At 36.4% G+C, this 22,790-nt stretch overlaps 1 protein-coding gene, 2 long non-coding RNA genes and 1 pseudogene across 6 annotated transcripts in view; 3 read left to right on the top strand and 1 right to left on the bottom strand.

The window, feature by feature from the left end:
* The window catches only part of LOC103714418 (protein HUA2-LIKE 2-like), a 34,681-nt gene extending 27,760 nt beyond the window's left edge, over window positions 1-6,921 (bottom strand). For 2 of the 4 annotated variants that reach the window (XM_039132868.1, XM_039132867.1), the window contains exons 1-2: window positions 6,541-6,921; window positions 6,005-6,081 (exon numbers count right to left, since the gene is read on the bottom strand). In XM_039132868.1, the coding sequence (XP_038988796.1) occupies window positions 6,005-6,081; window positions 6,541-6,666 (203 nt within the window). In that variant the 5' untranslated portion in view covers window positions 6,667-6,921. Of the gene's footprint in view, window positions 1-5,748; window positions 5,790-6,004; window positions 6,082-6,540 lie in introns of all 4 variants that reach the window. The other 2 variants (XM_008801658.4, XM_008801655.4) reach the window with 2 other exon arrangements.
* A 3,478-nt stretch (window positions 6,922-10,399) lies between these two features.
* Window positions 10,400-18,357, top strand: LOC120112942 (annotated as a pseudogene).
* Window positions 18,358-18,831: 474 nt separating this feature from the next.
* Window positions 18,832-21,818, top strand: LOC120112880. Its single transcript, XR_005514518.1, has 2 exons — window positions 18,832-18,972; window positions 21,448-21,818. It is a non-coding gene; the product is annotated as an uncharacterized LOC120112880 (long non-coding RNA).
* LOC120112881 lies at window positions 19,800-20,628 on the top strand. The gene is made up of 2 exons (XR_005514519.1): window positions 19,800-20,427; window positions 20,532-20,628. It is a non-coding gene; the product is annotated as an uncharacterized LOC120112881 (long non-coding RNA).
* Window positions 21,819-22,790: the final 972 nt, after the last annotated feature.

The raw sequence follows: 22,790 nt of genomic DNA on the forward strand, positions 1-22,790 counted from the left end.
ACATAGACATACACCAAAATGATGCTGAATAAAATATTTTCCTTTTGCATACAAACAAGCTAATGCCTAAAACAAAAGTGCAATGTAAACTCATTATATATAAGCTAGTCATTAAGCCAAAGAGGGCAACGAAAGGCAGCAAAATGGATGGGACATAATATCAATATTGATGTCAGCCACGCACACTATGGGGTTGGGGGGGAAACAATCTTGAACGAAAGACGCAAATGAGCTTGTACACTTCAAGTTTCAAGACAACAAATTACTTATTGATCACTGCTATTGGTCATCGTTGACCAATGCAAAGGTGTTTAACTTAGGTCCCATTACATTGATCCAGCATCACATCCACATTACCATAAGGATTTAAAGTTTTAAACAGAAGAATCATGAGCTAAGTAGATTCCAGCAATTCTTTCTATGGACAATGGGAACCAAGTAGCCAAATAGCCAATTCTATTTGAGATCAAATGACATTAGATTATAAAGGTTCTCATTTAGCAAGAACAATGAGCCAATCAAACCCAAAAGTATGAGTTTACAATTTCACATGGTACATTGAAAGTTATCCCCATTGCCCCCCACAAAAAAAAAGAACCCCTTCCACTTCCAAATCATGTTTTTTCCTTTTTTTTGGCATTATGCAATAATGCAATAAGCTCATGAATGCAAGCAAGATCCTAAACCCCATACAAGCATGTACCTGGAAAGTCTGTATGTCAATTATTATTCAGATAAAATATCAGATATATCTCAAACAAAATAAATACAACTCAACTAAAAGGCAAGCTGTGAACAGTGAAACAATATTTAAAGTAAATATCTCTGTCTTCTTTCTTTGTTTACTAAAGCTCTTCAAACTCTAAAGACAACTACATATCCAATGAACTCCAAAACGTGCATGTCATTCCTTACTATAAGATGAACAAAAAAAAAGAAAAGGAAATGGTTTTCTTTTGAAGAATATATTAGTAATTTCAAGCACCTTTCAAAAAGTATTATAACACTAGATGTTCTTGTCAACACCAAGTACAGCTAAAAAGTTGTTTTGAAGAATATGTAAAGATCTAGGAGCTTTTAAAAAGTTTATCTACACAAAGTTATAAAAAGTAGTAAGAGAACTTACCAAGCAACATACATGGCATATGCATGCAAGTCAAACTGCTACCCTTGACCCGTATGATATTATCAACAATCCAACGTCAATTGGTTTTTAATTTGGAATTTTCGACCCAAAACTGATCCATCGATTTATCAATTCAAGCTCAAAGCAATTAAAGTAAAAATTGGTGAGGTCTAAATCCTACGGGTTAAACAAACATTGTTATGGTGCAGGTGGGTCAAGCTGCTTCAGGTTTGACCAAAGTCGAACAAAATATAGATTCTAGACATAATCTAGATTCAATTTATTGAACTAAGATTGCAGAGTATAGATAATTGATGATTGTTGGGTTACTGTGAATTGCTCAACTACAAATTATACAGCACCCAATTTATTTAATTAGCCATCTTGCAGGCGCCATGTCGTCCATGGGACCCTCGTGGACTGCTACTGAATTGTTCAAATGCAAATTTTACAGCACATAATTGAGTTTAACTACTCATAATGGAGACAATGTCCTCCAAGAAACCTACATTAAAGTTTTGATGAGACCATAAGAACTCAAGGTTGACAGACTGAAATAACCAAAGCCACATAAAAATCAAGTGCAAACTCTAGTGACAATTGCTTCAAACACAACTTAATAAACTGAAGTTCTGTTTGTATGTGAACAGAGGCAATACTTCTCGTACACAATTTATCTAATCATCACATATGTATGCCAAGTTATGGAAATGAGCACTACAGTTTGTGAAAGTCCCTTCCTACGTCCAAAACCAATATTTGGTAGGATCAGCAACAATAGCAGCTTCACACTACAGGTAGTGCTAGTCACTCATCATTAAGTCTATGAGTCTAGAGCAACATGAACAACTACTATAATAAAAATGGAATTGGTGACAACAAGAGATCGATAAGACTAATGCAAAAAGCAAGGGAATCTTTGAGATCGAAAAGATGTCACAAACTCAAGTTAATATTACTTCCATGATGAAAAAATACTTCAGCTAGATGTGACATGGAGGCTCAAATACTCAGTAATGCAACTTTATAATTAGTAGATAGTTGTAGTTTGGCAATCTTCCCACAGTTCCCAAAGATATTTCAAGCCATTATGGATGATTGAGCATCTAGCATACCAAATCATCACAAAGAAAACTACCACATAAGAATAAATAATTTGGATAAATTTCATTTTTTAGGGCTAGCAAATGAATGAGCTGCTGACTAGCTAGCTCGTGTTTGGCTCGAACTTCAGCTCAAGCTTGGTTTGCTTGTTTAGTGAATGAATTGAGGTCAAACCAATTTTTCTAAGCTCGAAAATTAAACAAGCTGAGCTCAAGCTAGATCAGGTTTATTTTTTTTTCGACTCACAAGCCAGCTCATTTATATTATATATTGCATATTTATTATGTACTACATGTAATTATATTATTTGGTGCATTAATATGTGATAAATAATAGATTGCTGGATTAAAATTCAATAGCTATGTTAGTATGACTGATGAGCAGTGATATGAAGCCTTAAATCCTCAAGCCCTTTCACTTCCATTCCAAGTACACGATCACTTTCCCCCTCTCCCACCAAGCTTCTCCTCCATGGCGTCCAACCATCCGCTGCTGACAAGGCTAGCGACCCAGAATCTGTGGCCATCAGACCTAGAAATAGCACCCAACCCCTTCGGTTCTCCTCCATGATGGAGATAGGCTCGATATAAGGAGCAAAGGCAGAGAACAACGTGGCACCCTAGCCTGCAACAATGACAACCGGCAAAACAGCCGCAACAATGTGGTCGCACCAGACAACGAGGCACAGACGCGAAGCAAGGGGAAGCGTAGGGCAGTGACAAGGCTACCACTAAAGGTGAGCACAAGGGTGTTGTGCCGATGAAGGGACTAGAAGCTCCAGATAGTTAAGGTCATTCACCAAAAGAAGTTCCCCAACGCCAACCCCAATGACTGCATATATTATTTCTACAAGTATGAGCTCATTGATCGTTGTTCTCTCTCTCATTTTGATGAGAGCTAAAGTTAGGTTGGATTTAATTCTGAGCTTAAGCAAGATGAACTCAAGCTGGATTAAATATTAACATGTTGAGCTTGACTTGAGGTTTCTCAGCTCAACTCAAGCTCAAGCCTAGCTAAAGCTAGACCATTTTAATTTTGAGTCGAGCTCGAACAAAGCTCAGCTTGCTTGTATTTAGCTTGTTTACACCCTACTTCTTCTCTAATAGTTTAACACCCTACTTCTTCTCTAATATCAGAGCAGCACAGAAAGAGAGAGTTATCTCAAGTCCAAATAGTTATTACATCATCCACCCAAATGCTTGTGTTAATTCGATATTTACAGACATTTCTTCCTTGCATCATTTATTGCAAAAAAACATACAAAGTGAAACATCCAAGGAGCAAAAGGTTGTTTCAAGTCTTCCTGAATATGCATCTAATCACATTCAATGATTGCTAAGCAAAGCAGCCAACAAAATAAAAATATATATGATGTAATGTCTAATTCAATATTTTCAGATATTCTCCTTCCTTCCATCATCTATGCCAAAAAATCATGTGAAGCGAAACATCCAGTGGTGCAAAGAGGTCTTTCAAGTTTTCATAAACAGGCTTGTCAATGTTAAGCAAAGCAACAACCAGCATATACAATAATGTAATAGCCTGCCATCTGCTTCTAAAAGAATTCATCTTTTGGGTGATTATGACCCCATTCCTCAGGAAATCAAAAGTAAGCACTCTATCCATGAGCTAATGAAGAAGCTAATCATTACAAAAACATGAACAGCAAGCCTTATCCCTTCAATTTAGATTCAGTTATATGGATTCTACTTCAATATCAACTCATATCCAAGGTTAATTCCTCCAAAGTGAAGAGTAAGGCACACTAGGGCTATCCTCCTTTTCTCCAAGCTTCAGTTTATATTTGAGATCCTCTCCTACTCCTAGCCTACAATGCACAAATCCAAACTATTCAAGCAATATCTTTTCTTGACCACTACCAGTGATATACCAATCTTTCGCCTAAAGTTCTTATTTCAAAACTCAAAATTTCTTAGTTTTACCGACCATCAATCACCGCAAAATTTCTAAGAAGCAGAAAGAAAATCACTACACTTAACTGAGCAAAAGAAATGTATCCATGAGATCATAAAGATAGCAGAACAAGACAATAATAAGTCAACGCAAGAAGTGGAAAAGCTCAAGGATGATCATTCTAAGCAAAAGAAGATGAGGGAAAAGAAGACTAGATATTGATTAATTCTAACAACATCAAACATGAGAGCCGAACAGGTTCTTTCAATGATGCCCCACATGTTATCCCCTTTCTTTGTGATTCACATGAAAACCATGCTCTCAACCTAACCTCCATAACATTGATGAGTAGTATAGGAAGCTAGATAGAAATCCTAGTCCAAACTGGCCAACTGAAACAATGAAAAACAACCTGTTACCCAAAAAAAAATATAAAAATTGGCTTAATCCTGCAATATTTTGATCATGACTCCAAATCCCTGTGGGACATCCCGCATGACACCAAGATGGGGTACTATCCCAAGTGCTAGGATGGCATCATCCTGCCATCATCCCAACATCCCGATCGGTGTGTCCTCAAACATCCCAAATCCCAGGGCTCCGAATGGGAGTGTCCCATTCGATGGAAAAACCCAGACAGGCCCATTCCACAGAATTTAAAACCTTGATTCTGATTATATTCCTCCTTTTATAAGATTGTCAACAGTTAAGCCCTTCACCCCCAACATCGAAACAAGCAAAGAAATACTATGTAGACCACCAAACAACAATTTCTTGCTTCAAAAAATCTTTTTTGGCAACTTTTAAAGGATCCATGAAAGAACCTACAAAACATCTAAAGACGCACTTCCCTAGTCAAACCCACCCCATAGTTTAATATCAAAACCACCTAAATTCAACATCATAATATCTACTGAATTGATCATGTACTAGTACGACTCCCCAGTGTCCAAAATCTTACTTCATATAATTTAGTGAGTACAACAAGTATCTTACAAATGTTTTTTTAATGTGATGGCAGCATTTGATCATCGTTAAACACTCCAACGACATGTCTATGTACATTACTTCATCCCATAGAAGTATGCTTGTCTATCCTCAATCCTTGTGTGAATCAAAGGTTGCTAAAATAACTCCAATAAGGGTTTATGACTCATCCTCAGTTCTAACTTTAACAAACTGTTCGAATTGAAAGTTTAGCATATGCGCAGAAACATGCAGTGAATACAACAACGAGGTAATTAATTTCCAATCAATCTGACCGAGGTAATTTCATTTTCTATCGCTGAAGTCTAGGATGGTATCAATTTCAAGCAAGCATGTTATAAATAATACTCAGTTATAAGCTCATTTCCAAGACAAAGCACAATCTATGTCCAAGAATAGAAACCATTACAAGGCATCAATTTAACTCATCAACAGTTGTATGTCATTTAAGAGAGCATAATAATAATAATAGTCAGAACTTAATTGCACTATATAAGAAAACTTTCAGGCTATGGTTTCATAACATGGCATATGTCAATTGTATACAATCATAGCCTTTCTCTCGTTAGCTTGTTCTACAGCTACAAATAGGAAATGAATGAGTAAAAGCACAGTACCTGATAGAACTGCTGTACCAATTTGATCTTTTTTAAGATAGCTGTATAAAAGAAGATATCAATGATATCTGAAGCCCCTTTTAAATACAGAGACGAATTTTCATACATAAAAGAACAAAATCATCTCCCAAGATTAATCATTGTCATAAAAGACTTGGAAAACAAAAAAACAAGTTTCAATTATCCCAAAATATATCCAAACAAAGACCCAGATGGTAGCAACAGCAGTATAATGGTCACCCACTCAAGTACTCACATCTGCTTAGTTCCATAGAAGTAGACAAGCAGCTTCTTCCGAACAGATGAGAAGCCCCACTTCTCCGGCTCACTAATCTGCCAGCCAACAATCAAATCAGCAAGAAGAAGTTCTTAGCACTCATATAACGAACATGAAACCAAATCGAAGGGGGCAGAGGGGAAAATAAAAACCAAAGAAAGGATAAGGCATAGCATATTCTTCAGGCATATACTTCAAAATCACAGCAATAGAGGGGAACGAACAGAAGAATTCAGCCAGCCAAGTACACAGAACCATCCTGGTGGAGAGCATCTCCACGAAAAGAGAAGTGCAATCGGGTAAAAAAGCAAATTTTTTTTCATCCAATTCGTTCAGTTCACATCAAAAGCAGCCTATAAGATCATTATCTAACTCTTAGCCTCTGATTAAGAAAGGAAAACAGATGGTGCACCGGCCCTAGCAAAGAAAAACGAGGGCTTGGGACAAGAATCCTCAAGCATGCCGACTTAGAGCAGAAGACTCCGACGAAAGGAGAAAGGGGGGCAGTAAAGTACCACGGCCGGCCATGCCGGGAAGCCCTTCATCTTGGCGAGGACAAGATCGCCGACCTTCCACTGCTGCTGGGCGGCGGCGGCGGCGGCTGCTGCTCTTGCGGATCCCTTCCTCCGAGCGGGCGCCATCCAAAAAAAAAAAAGAGAGCCCCGACACCGCTCGCTAGGGCTAGGGCTAGGTCATGCAATTGCTGGATCTGGAGAAGGGGGCGAGGAATCTCGGGCAGCCTCCCTCCCCTTCTTCCCGGAGACAACGAGAGCTCCCGATCGAGAATGGGGTTCTCAGGCGGGCCGCGGCGGAGGGGCTCGCAGGCATCGAATCGGCGGTGGAGAAGAGAGAAGGAGATGGTTCTGGGTGCGCCTGCCGAGAAGCCCTTTATTTTTTAGCAGAGGAGAGAGAGGAGGACTTTTGGTGGTATGCGGCGGAAGCGGAATCACAGCCCACAGTACGCGTGTTGTGTATACGTTCACATACGGTGTACGCGTACACCTACGGAAGTAGGGCCCAGCAAACTTTTTTTTTTAATAGCACTGTTCTAACTTCTAATACGAGAGTACATCTAAAAAGATAACGCAGAGAGAGCGAGATAGTCTTGTAGCTCTTCCAAAATTTTGCCAGAAAAATTTTTAAAAAATAAAAATTAATTTTAAAATTATCTAAATATATTAAAAATATCTTTGAGCTAACCAAAACTGTTGGAAAAAATTTTAGGATTAATTTTTTTTAGGAAAAAATACTTTAACTTTTAGGAAAAATATTTAGGAATCCAGACATAAGAGAACATGTAAAGGAGAAAATTAGCTTCCTTTTAGAAAAGTATTCCTTTTTTGCTAAACTTAGAAAAGTATTCCTAGGAAAATTAAAAATATCGCCATGCAAAAAAAGAAAAAAAAGGAAAAAATGATAGACCATACAAAAAATCAACTTCTTTTTAGAAAAAATATTTTATAAATCCGTTTGGAATCCATCAAAAATTGAATATGCCATATTATAAAGTTGAAATTAACTAGACTCTTCTTAATGTATTATTTCCTTTCGGGAAAACCATGCAAAATTCTATCTAAATTTGACATGCAGAAAAATATGAAAAAAAACATGTTGCATTTCATAAAAAATAAATCTATTATATTCCTCAAAAAGAAATATGTGAAAGAATTTGGGAAAAAATCCTCACCTCTATAAATATAAAAAAACATTGGAAGGAAATCATATAATATACCATAGAAGAATTAACTTTATTTTAAGAAAAAAATATTTTAAAAAGTTGTTTAGAGTCTAAGGCCTCGCTTGGCAAAACTATTGGCAGTAGAGTTTTCGAAAGTAGAGCTTTTTCAAGTACAGTATTTATAAAAAGCTATTTGCTGTTTGGTAACTACATTTCTAAAGTACTCTAAAACTTTAATACGTGTTTAGTAAACAAATTGAGAAACTACTTTTGATATGACAAAATGACCATAAAGGATATTGCATAGTATTATACAAGAGAGCCTAATAAAATATTATACAAGAGAGCCTAAAACAGCTTTCCGATCTTTTTACCAAACACCCCTATTCTATCCAAAAGTATTTTTAGAGGGTCAGAAAGTTCTTTCTGGTCCACCGAAAGCTCTGCCGAATGGGGCTAAATATAATATACCATATCATATATTTTCAATTAACTTGACGCTTGTTATAATATTTTTTTATTAAAAATATTTTTCTTTAAGAAAATAATATTAATATAATATTTCTTATTGAAAATTATTTCCTTCATGTAGAAAAAAAAAGATGGGAACAAAAAAAATGTCTTCCTTTTAGGAGAAGCGTGCGGAACCCTATTTAAACTTGACATGCAAAAAAAAACAACAAAAAGCAAACATACAAAAACATATGTTGCATTCCATTAAAAGAATAAATGTAAAAAAATTTAGACAAAAAAACCTCACCTTTATTACTTTTCACATTTGATGAACCAGTCGGCATCACGACGATCGAAACAAGTGGCAAGCTAAAAAAATCCTCATCTCTATCTCTTCATGCATTTGATGTGCCGGTCGGTGTTACGATAATCAAAGCAATTGAGATATATAATGTTGCATATGTTGTTAGGTTCTATTTTTGTTAAAAGAAAAATCATCCAACATCATTAGGAAAAGAAATTTATAGTATGTTAGATATTAAAAAAAAATACTGATCATTTCTTTTTCAATTCAAGGTATCTCGTACGTGTTAAAATATATGATCATACGAGAGAATTTGCTTTTAAGTATTTTTGATGAAAATGGTGAAATTCTCATGGAAAAATTTGTTAACAAACTATATGAAGGACTTGGGTTTAGACTATTAATACAGGCGAGCTAACTAGAAGATGCTGCAAAAATGAGTTCCTCCCTAATTCTACTCTCTCTGCTATTTTATTTGCTTTTTGGGTAATTCAAGTATTCTTTTGACTCAGACTTCTATGCAACTATGCTCGTGATAGAAGATTTTGGGTTGAGTTGGATTTGATGTACCTTAGAAATGATGTCACCAAGTACATGCATAATTGAAGAAAGTCATTCTTAGGACTATTTTACACACCTTGATTCCAGTACAACATTTTAATCCTGACTAGCATATAGTGAGATGCAAGTTTTTCTCTTTTTCTATTTATTTTTGAAATGCAATATAGGATAGATATAATAATTAAATTTTTATTTACTAGAATTTGCTAAGCTAATAGTCCTCTTACTAATGACATTATATTATCATATTTTGATAATGATAAAATTAAATAAGAGTCATACCTATTATCTAAAATAAAGAGTTCTATTAATAATGGCATTAATATAGGCATCCACATATCGAATGGATAGCTCTGCACAAGCAAAGTCTTCATTTTAGTGTATATATGTATATATATATATGTATATTAGATTTTATTATTGAATTTATCAAAAAATTATTTATCTAATTTTTATTTTATTTGTAAATATTAGCAATGATCTTTCAACATAACAACTATGATCGAGCCTAGGCTTGAAATTTGATCCATTAAATAAACCTAGCTTGGATTTACATCGGCCTTGGCAAAACTAGATATCTATATAATATATATATAGAATATAATATATATTATAATATAAAATTACATATTCATCCTTCTCGCCCTCCTCTCCATTCTCTCCCTTCTCGCCCATGAGCTCTTGCACCACTCCATTCATGCCATCGCTGACTTCGAGAGCGTTAACACCGACGACTTTGATGATGCTAATGATGGCTCCGCCCACTCTCTCCTCCCCTACCTCCCTCTCCTCTCTACTTCTCACCATGCCCTAGATGGTCGAGAATATTTGAATCTTTGGAGAGAGCAGTCCACCGCCAAGGATAGTTCTGGAAAGAGCTCGGGCGCAAGCTGCTGAGATGATCTACACGGGTCCTTCTAGAGAGCCCGTGACAGCTCGAGGCGCCTAGGATTCTACCTCTTATTTTGTAACATCTTGGACGGTATTTGTTACTTGACAGTCCTTATCTCCGAGTTTTTTTTAAGGTCAATTCTGATGAATATGCAATGGAGCGGGCTTTATGATAAGAGGCCTAGACTCCAAACTTGTGATAGTTGACTGGTGCCCGATATTCAACATCTCACTCAGTTTCTAGAGCAGAGTTAAGGGTAGCATGGGTCGGTCTCTATTATGCCCAACATATTTTGAGAGCCAATGCCATTTTGATGAAAGATGACTCGGTCACAGTGATTGGCTAGATTTAGAGAAGTGCGAGGGAGGTATACAACCATCTTTTGTCTTTGGGATATCTCTGGTTTAACAAGAGGTATGTTTATTGAGGGGGAGCATGGATTGTTTTTTTTATTTTTATGGCTGGTCATCGAAGTGGAGTTTTCTGTACGGACGAGGCATGGATGCTGGGCTTTTTTTAATCAATCGTTTTCTTATTTTCTTCGATTGTATTCATGCAAGCGTAGTCTGAATTATCCGTTTTAGTAAAAGTATAAAAAAAAATCCTATCAGTCAGACTCAGAGATCTAGTGCTTCTCAGTTCTTATTTATTCTCGAGTCTCTGCGTTCTTCTCCTCCGAAGATGGCGGCTTTGCATGCGAACGTGCGGTCCTTCAAAACCCTAGACCTCTATCCGAAGCGATCCGCACCTCCGCGGACTTGGGCACGCTTCCGCTGCTCCGCCACCGCGCCGCCGCGGCCCAGGAGCTACAGCGTCACCCTCCTCCCCGGCGACGGCATCGGGCCCGAGGTCGTCTCCATCGCCAAGGACGTCCTCTCCGTCGCTGGCTCCCATGAAGGTCAAACCTCCCAAAAACCTTAGAAAAATCCCTCCTTGCCTTAGGGTTTAGGGTTTCGACGGTCCCAGATCTCAGAAAGTCGGCTCCTTTCATCCTTTGGCGTTTTCTGGATGGCAGGAATCGAGTTTAGATTCCGGGAGATGCCGGTCGGCGGCGCGGCGATCGACTCGATTGGTGTTCCGCTGCCGGAGGAGACTCTCGCCGCTGCTAAGGAGTCGGACGCGGTTCTTTTGGGAGCCATTGGAGGGTCAGTGTTGCTTTGTTTTCCCCTATTAATGAGCCTTTTATCAGATCAATGGCCTAGGTTAAATTCCTTTCGGTTTCTTCCCCATTTTTCCTTTTTGTTTCTATAATGGGAATTGTTGGAGTGTTATAGGTACAAATGGGATGGGAATGAGAAGCATCTGAAGCCCGAAACTGGGTTGCTGCAGCTACGGGCAGGGCTTGGTGTTTTTGCGAACTTAAGGCCAGCAGCTGTGTTGCCACAGGTACTATGTGAGCTGAACTATATTTAATTTATCTATGTTTTTTTTTTACTGTGGGGGATCAACATCCAATTTTGGCATTTTTGTTTTTGGTTCCTCTCGTTGATATAAAGGAACATAAAAGATATAAGTTTTATTCTCCTATTCTTGTGCATTCGCAATTTCTAAGTTCTATGAAGAAATCTGTATCTTTGATATGATACAACGCCCTATCAATACATAAAAATTCTACTTTGATTATTTTTAATCAAACTATTCCTAGAAGGATTTATGAGAATAAAAAACCTATTGACTTCCAATGATGAGAAACAAACCTGATGATTGTGAGCCAACAATTTATAGGTTAAACTGATTCCCAGACACTCTTTTGTTGTAACCTGTAACTACCTATCATGCGACTCGATTTAAGTATTAACTAGGTCCCTCTCAATTGATTAGTAATTTAGATCTTAACTGAACAATTAAATAGAATATGCCACAGCACTAGCTGTGATACTGTTCATCTGTTTCTCTTTATACTTTGACTCTTGGGACTTTGTGATCATTTGCTGAAGAATTTACATTTTAACATTTGTCACAAAAAGGGAACAAAGTGCACTTTTCTTTAGTACAGAATATAAACAAAATGCCTCCATATTTCCCATCATTATCTGTATTCTCATTCACATATTATTCAGATTCTTTTCCCATGTTCTGTAGGTTCTGATATGAAGTTAATGGAAATGACTGCTTACTAGAACCACTTATCATGTTATATGTGTGTATGATCTCTTGGCTTTCTACTGTGATATTGATTATTGGTTATTTTTATCTATTCATTCTTTTCTAGCTAGTTGACTCATCAACTCTCAAGAAGGAAGTTGCTGAAGGAGTTGACATCATGGTTGTAAGAGAGCTTACTGGAGGTAAATATCCTCTATATTTTCTTTGTGAAGTTCATTTATCCTTTTTTTGTGTGTTATAGCTTGTGCAGTCACTCAAGTATAAATGGGGCTCTCTAATCTTACATGTCTTGATAAATAGATGATCCTTTCCAACAAAAAAAAATGTATAAGATGCTTTTCTTCAATAATTTTGATTTTGATGTAAAGTTTGGCAACAATATGGTGACAATCCTTCATTTTGCTTTTTAACAGGAATCTATTTTGGAAAACCTAGGGGTTTTGGAACCAATGACAAGGGTGAGGACATTGGTTTCAATACCGAAGTCTATTCTGCATCTGAGGTATTGGAAATTAATATTGAATCATTCCAGACCTATTTAGTTCTTGCACTAATAATATACTGATAGATATTCAAAATGTCTGTCCATCATACACCATTGACTTATGTGAATGACCTTAATATATCAAAGGTATTATGTATATCGACCTTTAGGTTTAACTCCTTTATTTAAATAGTAAACCTCATAAATTGAAATTTAAAAGTATCCACGAATTATTAGCACAAGATTTCTTACTTTTCTATATTTCTGTTGTCTAATGTTGATGTGTAAAGCTTTCTTATATAGAGGACAAGAAATATTTTTCAATTCCCAGTCCATTTTTCTTTTTTTTTCCCCACATATTTTCCATTAATTGCATCTTAACTTATAGAAGACAATGAGAGAACTCTTATTGCCATTTGGTTGTTATGAAAAGCATGCAAACATTCAAACATATCTTTATTGTGTGTAATATTACTTTCAAAAAGATGACTCGGAAAAATGGAAAGAAAAAGAAATGCGGTGGCAAGTAGTTAGCCCATATCTCTCAACCTCTCTGACCCATTCTGTAATGGTTTCAACAAGAGTATATAACTACATGTGAAATTAAATCAACAATTTAGAGTCAAAAATTAATATACATAGATAACTATATAAATGACATGACAACTTATTAAAGTAGGAAGATAAAGTTCATATTATCCTATATATTATAAAAAACAAATAGGAACATATGGAATTATCAATACAAGTCTAACTAGAAAAGTTTAAAAAGGCTCATAATAATGTTACATCTATTGTAAACATAATATTCATAAATAAATAAACAAATAATTTAACCAAAGCCAACAAATGAATTGATGATATGCTAAATAGTATGCAAGGCAAGATTTTAAAAACCGCCAAAATGGGATGGCACTGGTGGTACCATACTATTCTAGTAGAAAAATACGCAGTGTGTCAATATGGGATTCAATCCTGTATTGTGTGTCGATTTCGTTACTACACCAATTTTTCCAAAAACAAGTATGCCCACTGATATCAGTTTTTATATCCATGATAAAAGGCCAATAAACTATGTTGATTAACTGCTGATTTTAAAAATTAAATAATTTTAGTTAAACTGACATTATATTGTATTTTGCAATGGTAATATATGAAAGACTATATAGTACCAATAAAAGGTTTAACAATGCAAGAATATGTTTAATCTAGACGATATATAAAATGACATCTAAAGCATGTAAGTATTAAGATTTTAGTAATTGAGAGCTTATTCTCCTTCAAAATTTCTTGAACATTTTTTTTCCTGATTTGGCATTTGCTTTGTACTTTTACTAGTCTTCTAGTACTATCATTTTTTTTCTTTCTTTAAAGAGCGACTAATGCAAGTAGCATTGTGTTAGCTGTTATGTGTTAAACCGCAGTTTGCTAATTTGTTTATCTGACATTGGACAGCTTAGGACAGTCAAAACCATCTGAAATTTTCTAGTTATAACTTACATCACTAGCTGCTTTGGACATCCAAAATAATTAAGTAAAATGTTTACCAATCTTTAAGCTCAAACCTCACTTGAGAGGAAGTGGAGGTGACATTTGGTTAACATTCATGATGCTCTGCTATGTTTTTGGGATGTTTCGACATAGTTTAATTTATTTCTGATTTTTTGGCGATCTGCCTTCCCTAGTTGTTCATGTTTATTTTTTCGGTTATTTCTTCCAAGATTGATCGGATAGCACGTGTGGCGTTTGAGGTTGCTCGAAAACGACGTGGCAAACTATGCTCTGTTGACAAGGCAAATGTGTTGGAGGTACCTTTAAGTACTTTTCCAAACAGTGCACTTATTCAATTCTACAAGTAAGAATGGAGATACGTATGACTTACTTTCATACAATTCCCAAAATAACAGACTGTTTTGGTCCCTTTCCCTCTTGAGCGATATTCATCTATTGTTTGCCCCAATTGTTTTTATTAGTTGATCTCATGATTATGATTATGAAAAAAACTGGAGGCATCTTAACACAATCACATTATTACAGCTGTTTGTTTGTTTGTTTGTTAAAACCCTCTTTTATTTGTTTAAGTTAAATTCTTGTTTTACGGAGTTACAATACTATTGTGTCGTAAACTTTACAATGGGATGCATGAGGATAATATAAAAGTGGGATTAAAAGTATGCCCTCTAGATGGGATAGGAAACTCCACAAGAGAGATATGAAATTGATAACCAGTTTGAAGATAACCCCATTGAATTGACCCCTAGAAAAGATTTTTTTTTTTTTTTTTATGTGGGTCCATTGCTTTCAATGAACTCAAGAGTTAATTGTTACTATTTCCAAAAATTGGACTTAATGCAAAAGTGCAGAATAAGAAGCCCGAATGTTCTAAAAGATAGAATTTGAATTTTACTAATTGCCCACTTTAACTTCTTTGGGTGGTTAACCATGGGCATGCCCCTAGTTTATGTCAACAAATATCTTAAAATTTATATTTACATTTGGATTTAAAATACACTCCATGTTATAATGTCAAAATAAAAAGTAAGACCCACTTATCTTTTTGTCATTTTAGAGTGGATTTGCCAAATTTGGTGACATGAAGATCAGTTCTTGTTATGAGCTTGAGTTTGCCAATTTAACGACATGGTGGTCAATTTGCATTGGATTTGCCTAGTTTAACATGGTGGATACTTTGTTTTAATTTTGCATGTTTTAAGGATGTGGAGGTTGATTTTTCGTTGAATCTAACTAGAGTTAGAGGGTTAACTCTAGCTTGATTTTGAGAAGGCTTAGAGGGCTAACTTTAATTTGATTTTTGTATGGGCTGAGGACTAAAGCTTAATTTGATTTTTGTATGGGCTGAGGACTAAAGCTTAATTTGATTTTTTTAGGATTTAGAGGTCTAAACCCTCACTTGAATTGTTTTGAAAGGGATAAACTCTAATTTTAATTTTGAACAAAGCCCAATTGCATTTGGTCAGACAAAGACCAAGTCCCATAATATTTTGAAAAGGGGTCACTCGCTAGGGTCTAAGAAGTCAAGCTTGCAAGCACTTCATAAATTCAAATATAGAGTACCGTACTTACAGACCATAAGATGGACTTAGAGGGCTGCATCCAACTTTCATTTTAATCCTGTTCAAAAGGCCAACCTAATTGAAATTTCAATTTGACAATTGGTTTGAGAGTCAATATTCACCAGATTTATTCTCAATAAAGTTTGTAGACTAGGTCCCTTTTGAAGTGACTGGTTGAAGGCTCATAAACTAAGAACCCAATCTGAATTTAGTTAGCTATTTTAGCTCATTTTGGTATTTAGAGCTCTTTTTAGCAATAAGTCTTGAATATAGGTTTAAAAGGACAATCTCAAACAACTGAGGTTTGTATCTTAAATTCTAAATTATTTGAACTGAAATCACCTGGTATTCTAACTCATGCTTGGCACGTCTACGCCCATTCAAAACTTGTGCATTTGAATCCAGTATTGAATTTGGATAAGCCTATAATGGCTCAAAATTGATGTAGTATTTTCTGCAAATTACAATCATTGCTATTCTGTAATTTTAAAAAATGTTCTTGTATTGACAAAACTAATAAAGCCCATTTGTTACTTGAATCTTTGAGTTTAGAGGTAATACAGTGAATATCTTGGATGGATTCCAATGCACCTGGATTCTCAAGTCCTTTCTGCATGATGCTTAAAAGTTTTTAATCTTGACCTCATTTTATTTTGTTTTGATTTGCAAGCTAGGATGTCTTCAGCCTAACAATGACTAAGTTCCACTATTCCATAAGACTAAAAGGATTTACTTGTGGACTTTAACAGGAAACCCCAATATATCAAAACTCATTGCTTGAAGAATCAATGTGCCTTAGCCCTTCCTTCCTCCCACTAGAAAAAGAAAAGAGAACTCATAGCTTGAAGTTTGAAACTGGAAGCTTCTTTTGTTTGAAATCAAACTTCATTGTTCTAACCTCATTGTTTACAACATGACATTATAAGATATCAAGCCTGAAATTTCAATACTTGTTTCCAACTTGAAACCTGGACTTTAGTTTGTTAAACATGTTAAACATGAATTCTGAACTGTGAAATCTTGTTATGAAGAATTTGAGAGCTGAAATGTTAAGAGTCTGAAACCCAAAAACTTACAACTTGAAGCTTTACTGTCTGAGACCTACCTGAATGTTAAACCATTACTGTTCAAATTTGAAGCTTAAATCCTTAAACCATAATGTTAGGCACTTTACTATTTATTGCTTGACATCTGGAACCAGAACTATGTATTATTCAACACCCAAAAATTGAAACCGGTCATCTGAACTTCAAATAGGCATTCTTGTCCTCTTGAAGCTGAAATCAGGTGTTTTTTGAAACTGGAAACATGATTGCTTGAACTTAGACATAGTAGCTGAATTCTGAACCTTAGAGTTGAAAGCAAAAGCCACTTTTTTGAGACTTGAATTATGAAATCTGATTCCTGAATAATTATCATATGAAGCCTGAAACTTAGATTTTGAGTCATCATTTCTTAAGTTTGGAGCTTCAAAACTGAAGTTACATTGTTTGACACCTGAAACTTGACATGGAACATGGAGAAAAAACCTGGTTCCTTGCTGTCTTAAACTTTTCCGGATCATGGGTGCTAGATTTGTTACTGGTTATTTACATCTTAAGAAGCATCACATTTAAGAGTTTGAATAACTATCTATCTCTGGCAGGAGTTAAGGAGGGAACAGGAGGGATTCCAAAAGAAAAGACAACCTTGGAAGAACTCCTAGAAATCTCCAGCATCTAAGCCCCTTTCTAGATGAGTTTGGTTCTATTTGAATCCCTTCAAATCCCCGGCTTGAGGGCTTAACGCACAACCATTTAAAGTAAGCAGGATGACCCATGTTTCCATGCTTCAAAGTTTCAAACAGATTCGGTGTCACCCATAAACGAAAAGCAAACGAAAAGCAAGCTATATTTCTCTTACTCATTAAGTGATTATCATCAGGTTGATTGTTGAGAAGTCAGCCATTGGATCACTTATGATGAGAGTTGGTTATAGGGTCGCTCATCAGAAATATATTTAAGATTTTGGACTGATGACAGGTTTGATCTCAACCATACTACACTGCGATATTTGAGAACTTATCACAGATCAGGTTAAGGTTGGTCTTAATTATCAAAGTCCAACTCAACCCCCCTGCTTGCTCGTTTCTTTATTTTGAATGGATCAGAGGATAGAGGAAAGTCAGGGAGGAAACACTTCTTTTACTCATATACTTCCTTGTCGGTGGAAATTGACCCATAATTAATAATCATCTTGGATTGATCTTTAATCAACTTGGAAGAGAAACAAGATAGGTGATTTGGTCAAAAATGGTTTGTAATGATCTGGTTACATAAGAAGAATAAATCTCTGACTAGATAGTACTCACGAGTATCTGTATTTTCTCTTGTGCATCATACTGAGCTATTCTTGCCTTTTATGCATTACATGACACTAAAAATTATCAAATCAAACTTAATTGATGTTGGATTTTGTTCTGGAATGACAAAGGTTTAAGATGCCTTCAACAGTAAATTGCAGACTTATTGCAACAAGCTGTCCTTTACTCCTAAATTATGTTGAAGCATATTTAATCCAATTCAGTGCTTATGGTTGACCCCTTGAATAATCTCAGGCTATTATTTGATCATTTTAGGCGTCAATGCTATGGAGGAAGAGGGTGACAATGCTGGCTTCCAAATTTTCTGATGTTCAGCTCTCCATATGTATGTTGATAATGCTGCAATGCACTTATTCGTGATCCAAACAGGTTTAATTTCTTCTTTGAACTTCTTAATTTTTAGGTTCTCCATGTCTGAGGAATGGCATACATGTTTGTGTCATACCATGCTACGTTTTGATTATATACCATGTCAGGTTGTATGTTCTTTTTCACTGACCGTCTTTCAATGCAGTTTGATACAATTGTTACAAATAATATCTTTGGTGATATTCTATCCGATGAAGCATCCATGCTTACTGGAAGCATTGGTATGCTTCCATCTGCCAGTGTTGGTGAATCAGTAAGTGTAAACTTTGCACCATGTTTTCTGTCTCCAATTTAGCATGTTCAGAAGGATATTTAGGTGCCTTGCAATTTAATATTATTAGGTATGCTTGGATGTTTTTTTGTAGGGTCCTGGCCTTTTTGAACCAATCCATGGATCTGCTCCTGATATTGCTGGGCAGGTTGATTAATCTCCAGAGTCTCTTTCTTTTATTTTCTTTCCTCTTGCTTGCCAATTAATTGTACTTTTCATGTAATGTTCTTTCTTAACTTTCAGGACAAGCAAATCCATTAGCAACAGTCCTTAGTGCTGCAATGCTATTGCGGTATGGCCTTGGTGAAGAGAATGCTGCAAAAAGGATTGAGACTGCAGTAATGGAAACACAAATAGAGTTTTCGAACTGGTGACATAATTTCTACAGGCATGGTAAGTGGACTTCTTTATATTTCGAACTTCTCTGAATTGATTTTGTAGCTACCAATGAACTTGGTTTCATTGCATACTCTGAATACCTTAATATAATATCTATCTGCCCTGTAAACCTGTAGCTCTGGTTGGACTATGGGCTACAAAATATGAATTTACTGCAAGTTGGGAATAGATTGATTTGATCTGAAAATCAGTAAGAAATCTGCTATTGAACAGCAGAAATTCAATTCAGGTTAGGGGACAAGTAAATAGAAGGTAGCGGGAAATAGGAGAGAATAAGAGAGGAAGCAAGAAGATAGGAACAAGGGAGAAAGGAGGCCTTTGACCTTTTATTTCAATATCAATTTCTAGATATAAATTCCATCCTGTGTACATGTTGCTAATGCCCTTTAATAGGCATAAGCAGTCTCCTTCCTTTCCTAAATAGGACTCTAAAACAAATTCCAAAGATGGCCTGTTAAGATCAATCCCAGTCGGGATTATTCAGTCAGCACACCTTCCTAATTGAATCCTTTTCTCGACTCTCCAATCAATCTAGAGCCCTCTCAAACCTGGACACCTAAGTTTCCTAAAAACCCTCATTGATATATTTAATAAAAGAAAAACTTAACTAAATAAGATAACCTTCAGTGCAAACAAAAGACCTAGTCAAAGCCATGTTTGATTGCATTGCACAAAGTACCAGCAAGTACCTGACTGAACCAGTCCATTTCTGTTCTGGACTGCACCAATTTCCTCCCGGTGTGCTTTATCATGTCCCATGATCCTCGGGGTAATGCCACATGCTTTGTCTCACCCTTGGATCTTTAAAGCTTGATGGGTCCAATGTGATTTCTCCTCATGATAGGTCTGTTGGATAACTGTAGTAGATTTTTATTCTCAATATTCACAAGCTTCTTGTTAAACTGCAAGAAGATATTGATAATTGGAACTTTTAGCTTATGATCAAATGGATCTAAGAAGCAGTGCATGATTAATATTATTGGCTGCTTAGGGATCTTGACTGGATGATCCTCACGTGATGAATCTTTGGTCAAAGGATCTAAAACCATTGAATTTATGAACATGGACTCATCATAGACTTGATCTTTGACGAGACATGACTTTGTTAGAATAGTTTGTTCCATGGTTGGATCTTCATCTGTTTGTTTTCATCTAAAAGGGCGTCCTAATGCACAAGACTCTCTCCATTCTAGGAGGGTCAAATGTATGCAGCCTTTTTCTTGGGTGCTGAGGAGCTATTCCCATATTTTGAATCCATGACACCTAGGTCAGAATGGAGCAACCTTACCATTGCCCTCCCCCCTAACCGTTTGTTTTCATCTGATAACTAAATTCTTTTCTTGTCCTGGACAGACTGAGATGCTGGAGTTCATTCGGTCATTTTCCACTGTACAGATAAGATTGTAGCTAGGAGTTTGGAATGATGGTGGAGTGGAACTGCAACAATAGGTTGTGCTGACTGCATCAAAGCTTCCAAACGAGAGAACTTGTCATCTAGCTTAGCATATAATTTAGTGAGATCCATATTCATGTCCACTTCTTGCTCATTGTAGGTGCGTCATTGTGATCTGCCTGCTCTGATACCAAATTGATGTACCTCCAGTTGGACAATGAGCTACAAAATATGAATCTGCTGCGAGTTAGCGAATAGATTGATTTGATCTGAAAATCAGTGAGAAGTCTGCTATTGAACAGCAGTAAATTCGATTCAGATTAGAAGTTTGCGGCCTTTTCTTTCAGTATCAATTTATGAATACAAAATCCATTCCCTGTATTGCAGACCACTGATGCCTTTTAACAAGCGTGACCAGTTTCCTTCCTTCCCTAATTAGGACTCTAAAATAAATTCCCAAATACAGCAGGCTAAGATCAATCCTAATCTGGATTATTCGGCCAGCAATTACCTTTGCTATTTGAATCCTTTTCCTTGACTCTACAGTCAACCTCTCAAAACTTGGACATGTAAAGTTTTATAAAAAGATTCCTAATTGGTAGACCTAATAAAAAGAAAAACTTAGCCAAATAAGATAGTTTTCACTGCAAATAAAAGTCCTGGTCAAAGCCATGTTCGACTGCATTGCTCAAAGAACCAGCAAGGGCCTGATCGAACCGGTTCCTTTCTGTTTTGGGCTGCACCAAAACCTGATCCATCTGCATGGGTTTGATTTCAAGGGTCAGCATGATGATTAGTATAGTTTGAGACCATTTTACAGTGGGCAACATGCTCCTCACTGTAAGAATTGGTACTGAATTTTTGGCTACCTTTATGGAATGGAGAGACTCCTATAAAACTTAAAAGACCAGTTGGTGGCTAGAATTGACCTGCATTTACGAAATTTCTAAGTAAAGTATGAATCTGATCAAACTGCCTAAAACATTTGAGCCATTAGATTTCGGTCTACTAAGAGTTTTTTGTTTTACTGAAGTCAGTCTTGATGACTTTTTGCCCTTTCCTTTGTTTTTATTCAGACATTGGTAGGGTGCAAGAGGATGGGAGTGGAAGTGCTGAGGTCTGTCGATTCCCAGACAGCATTAACTGCCTCACTCTGAAATCATTTGTTCACTGACATCGCAAAGGGGAGAGTTGCTAGAAAGATCTTAAACCAAGGAGATGCATTACAGGGAAGAACTGCATGATTATATTCTCTGATGAATTTATGATAGTCTCTTACTAAAGGACAATTCATAGACGTTATTCAAGGACAATATATGCTTGAAACTCAATGTTGTATGCGATTCTGGCGAAGGTTTGCATATGATTTTGCATGTTTGCAGGATTGAGTCTTTATTTTTAACTGTCAGATGGCTTTGAATAAAATTATAGAAAAGGTTTTGTCATCTGGTACCCAGTTCTTGCTCTGCTTGTCTCGAGTCCGGGCTTCGCCTTGAATTTGGGTATGGGTGATTTCTTCTGTTATATGTGAATAAGCTAGCTGCCAGATCAGCTCAGCTAGCCTCCTACACTGGGGCACTGTCTCAGCTCGGTTTGTTTGTTATCCAACTGTGTCAAATGGGTGACTTAACCATCCATAAACTACTGCGAGCTTGTTGAGCTTCATATGACATTGGTGGTACTTCAGAATGACTTACTGATCTAAAAGAAATGCCTAGTGTGGAGGCAAAGTCTCAGCCCACTTTCTCAACATCATGGACTTGTAGTCGGTTCTGTAGTTGAAAATTTATCGTCATAGGGAAAAAATTTCAGTTGTTGCAGTTGGAACATGCTATCTGAGCTTGGTCCATGCATCGTGTGCATCCGAAATCTCTCTTTATAGGAACATCTGTACAAGATCCACACTTGAATCTCTCATGATGGGAATTCAAGCCAAGAGAGGCTTGTGGTGAGGCAAAGCAGATACAAACTAGCATCATGGGTGCAGTTCTTAACAATTTGACTGTGGGTTGGCTATTCGAAGACCCAACGACGAGGCATCGTAATTTGTGGTAGCACAGGCAATGTGGATTTGAGGTGTTTCTATTACCAACTTGATTGTGGGTTGGCTATTTCAGTTCTATCTGACCCAATGGAGAGGCCTCTAAATTTTATGATGCGTAGAAACTACGGATTCAAGGTGTTTGGTGCTGTGAAGCTTGTTTCACTTTTATCCGGAATGGATTCTCTTCACTTCAGCAAGTTTCCTAGCCTAACCAATATTGTTAAATATTTTAATCAGACCAAATTTTATGTTAAATTCTAGCTTTCTTAACTGTTTTTTGTAAACTCGTTGATCCAGTTTAAGGATCATGCCACCTGAATAGGATCCACTGAGATTCCTGGTTGGATGGCTATCGGACAACCAACTTTCATGTTG

The sequence above is a fragment of the Phoenix dactylifera genome, chromosome 13, assembly GCF_009389715.1.
Source record: "Phoenix dactylifera cultivar Barhee BC4 chromosome 13, palm_55x_up_171113_PBpolish2nd_filt_p, whole genome shotgun sequence".
In the NCBI taxonomy this organism is placed as follows: Eukaryota; Viridiplantae; Streptophyta; class Magnoliopsida; order Arecales; family Arecaceae; genus Phoenix; species Phoenix dactylifera.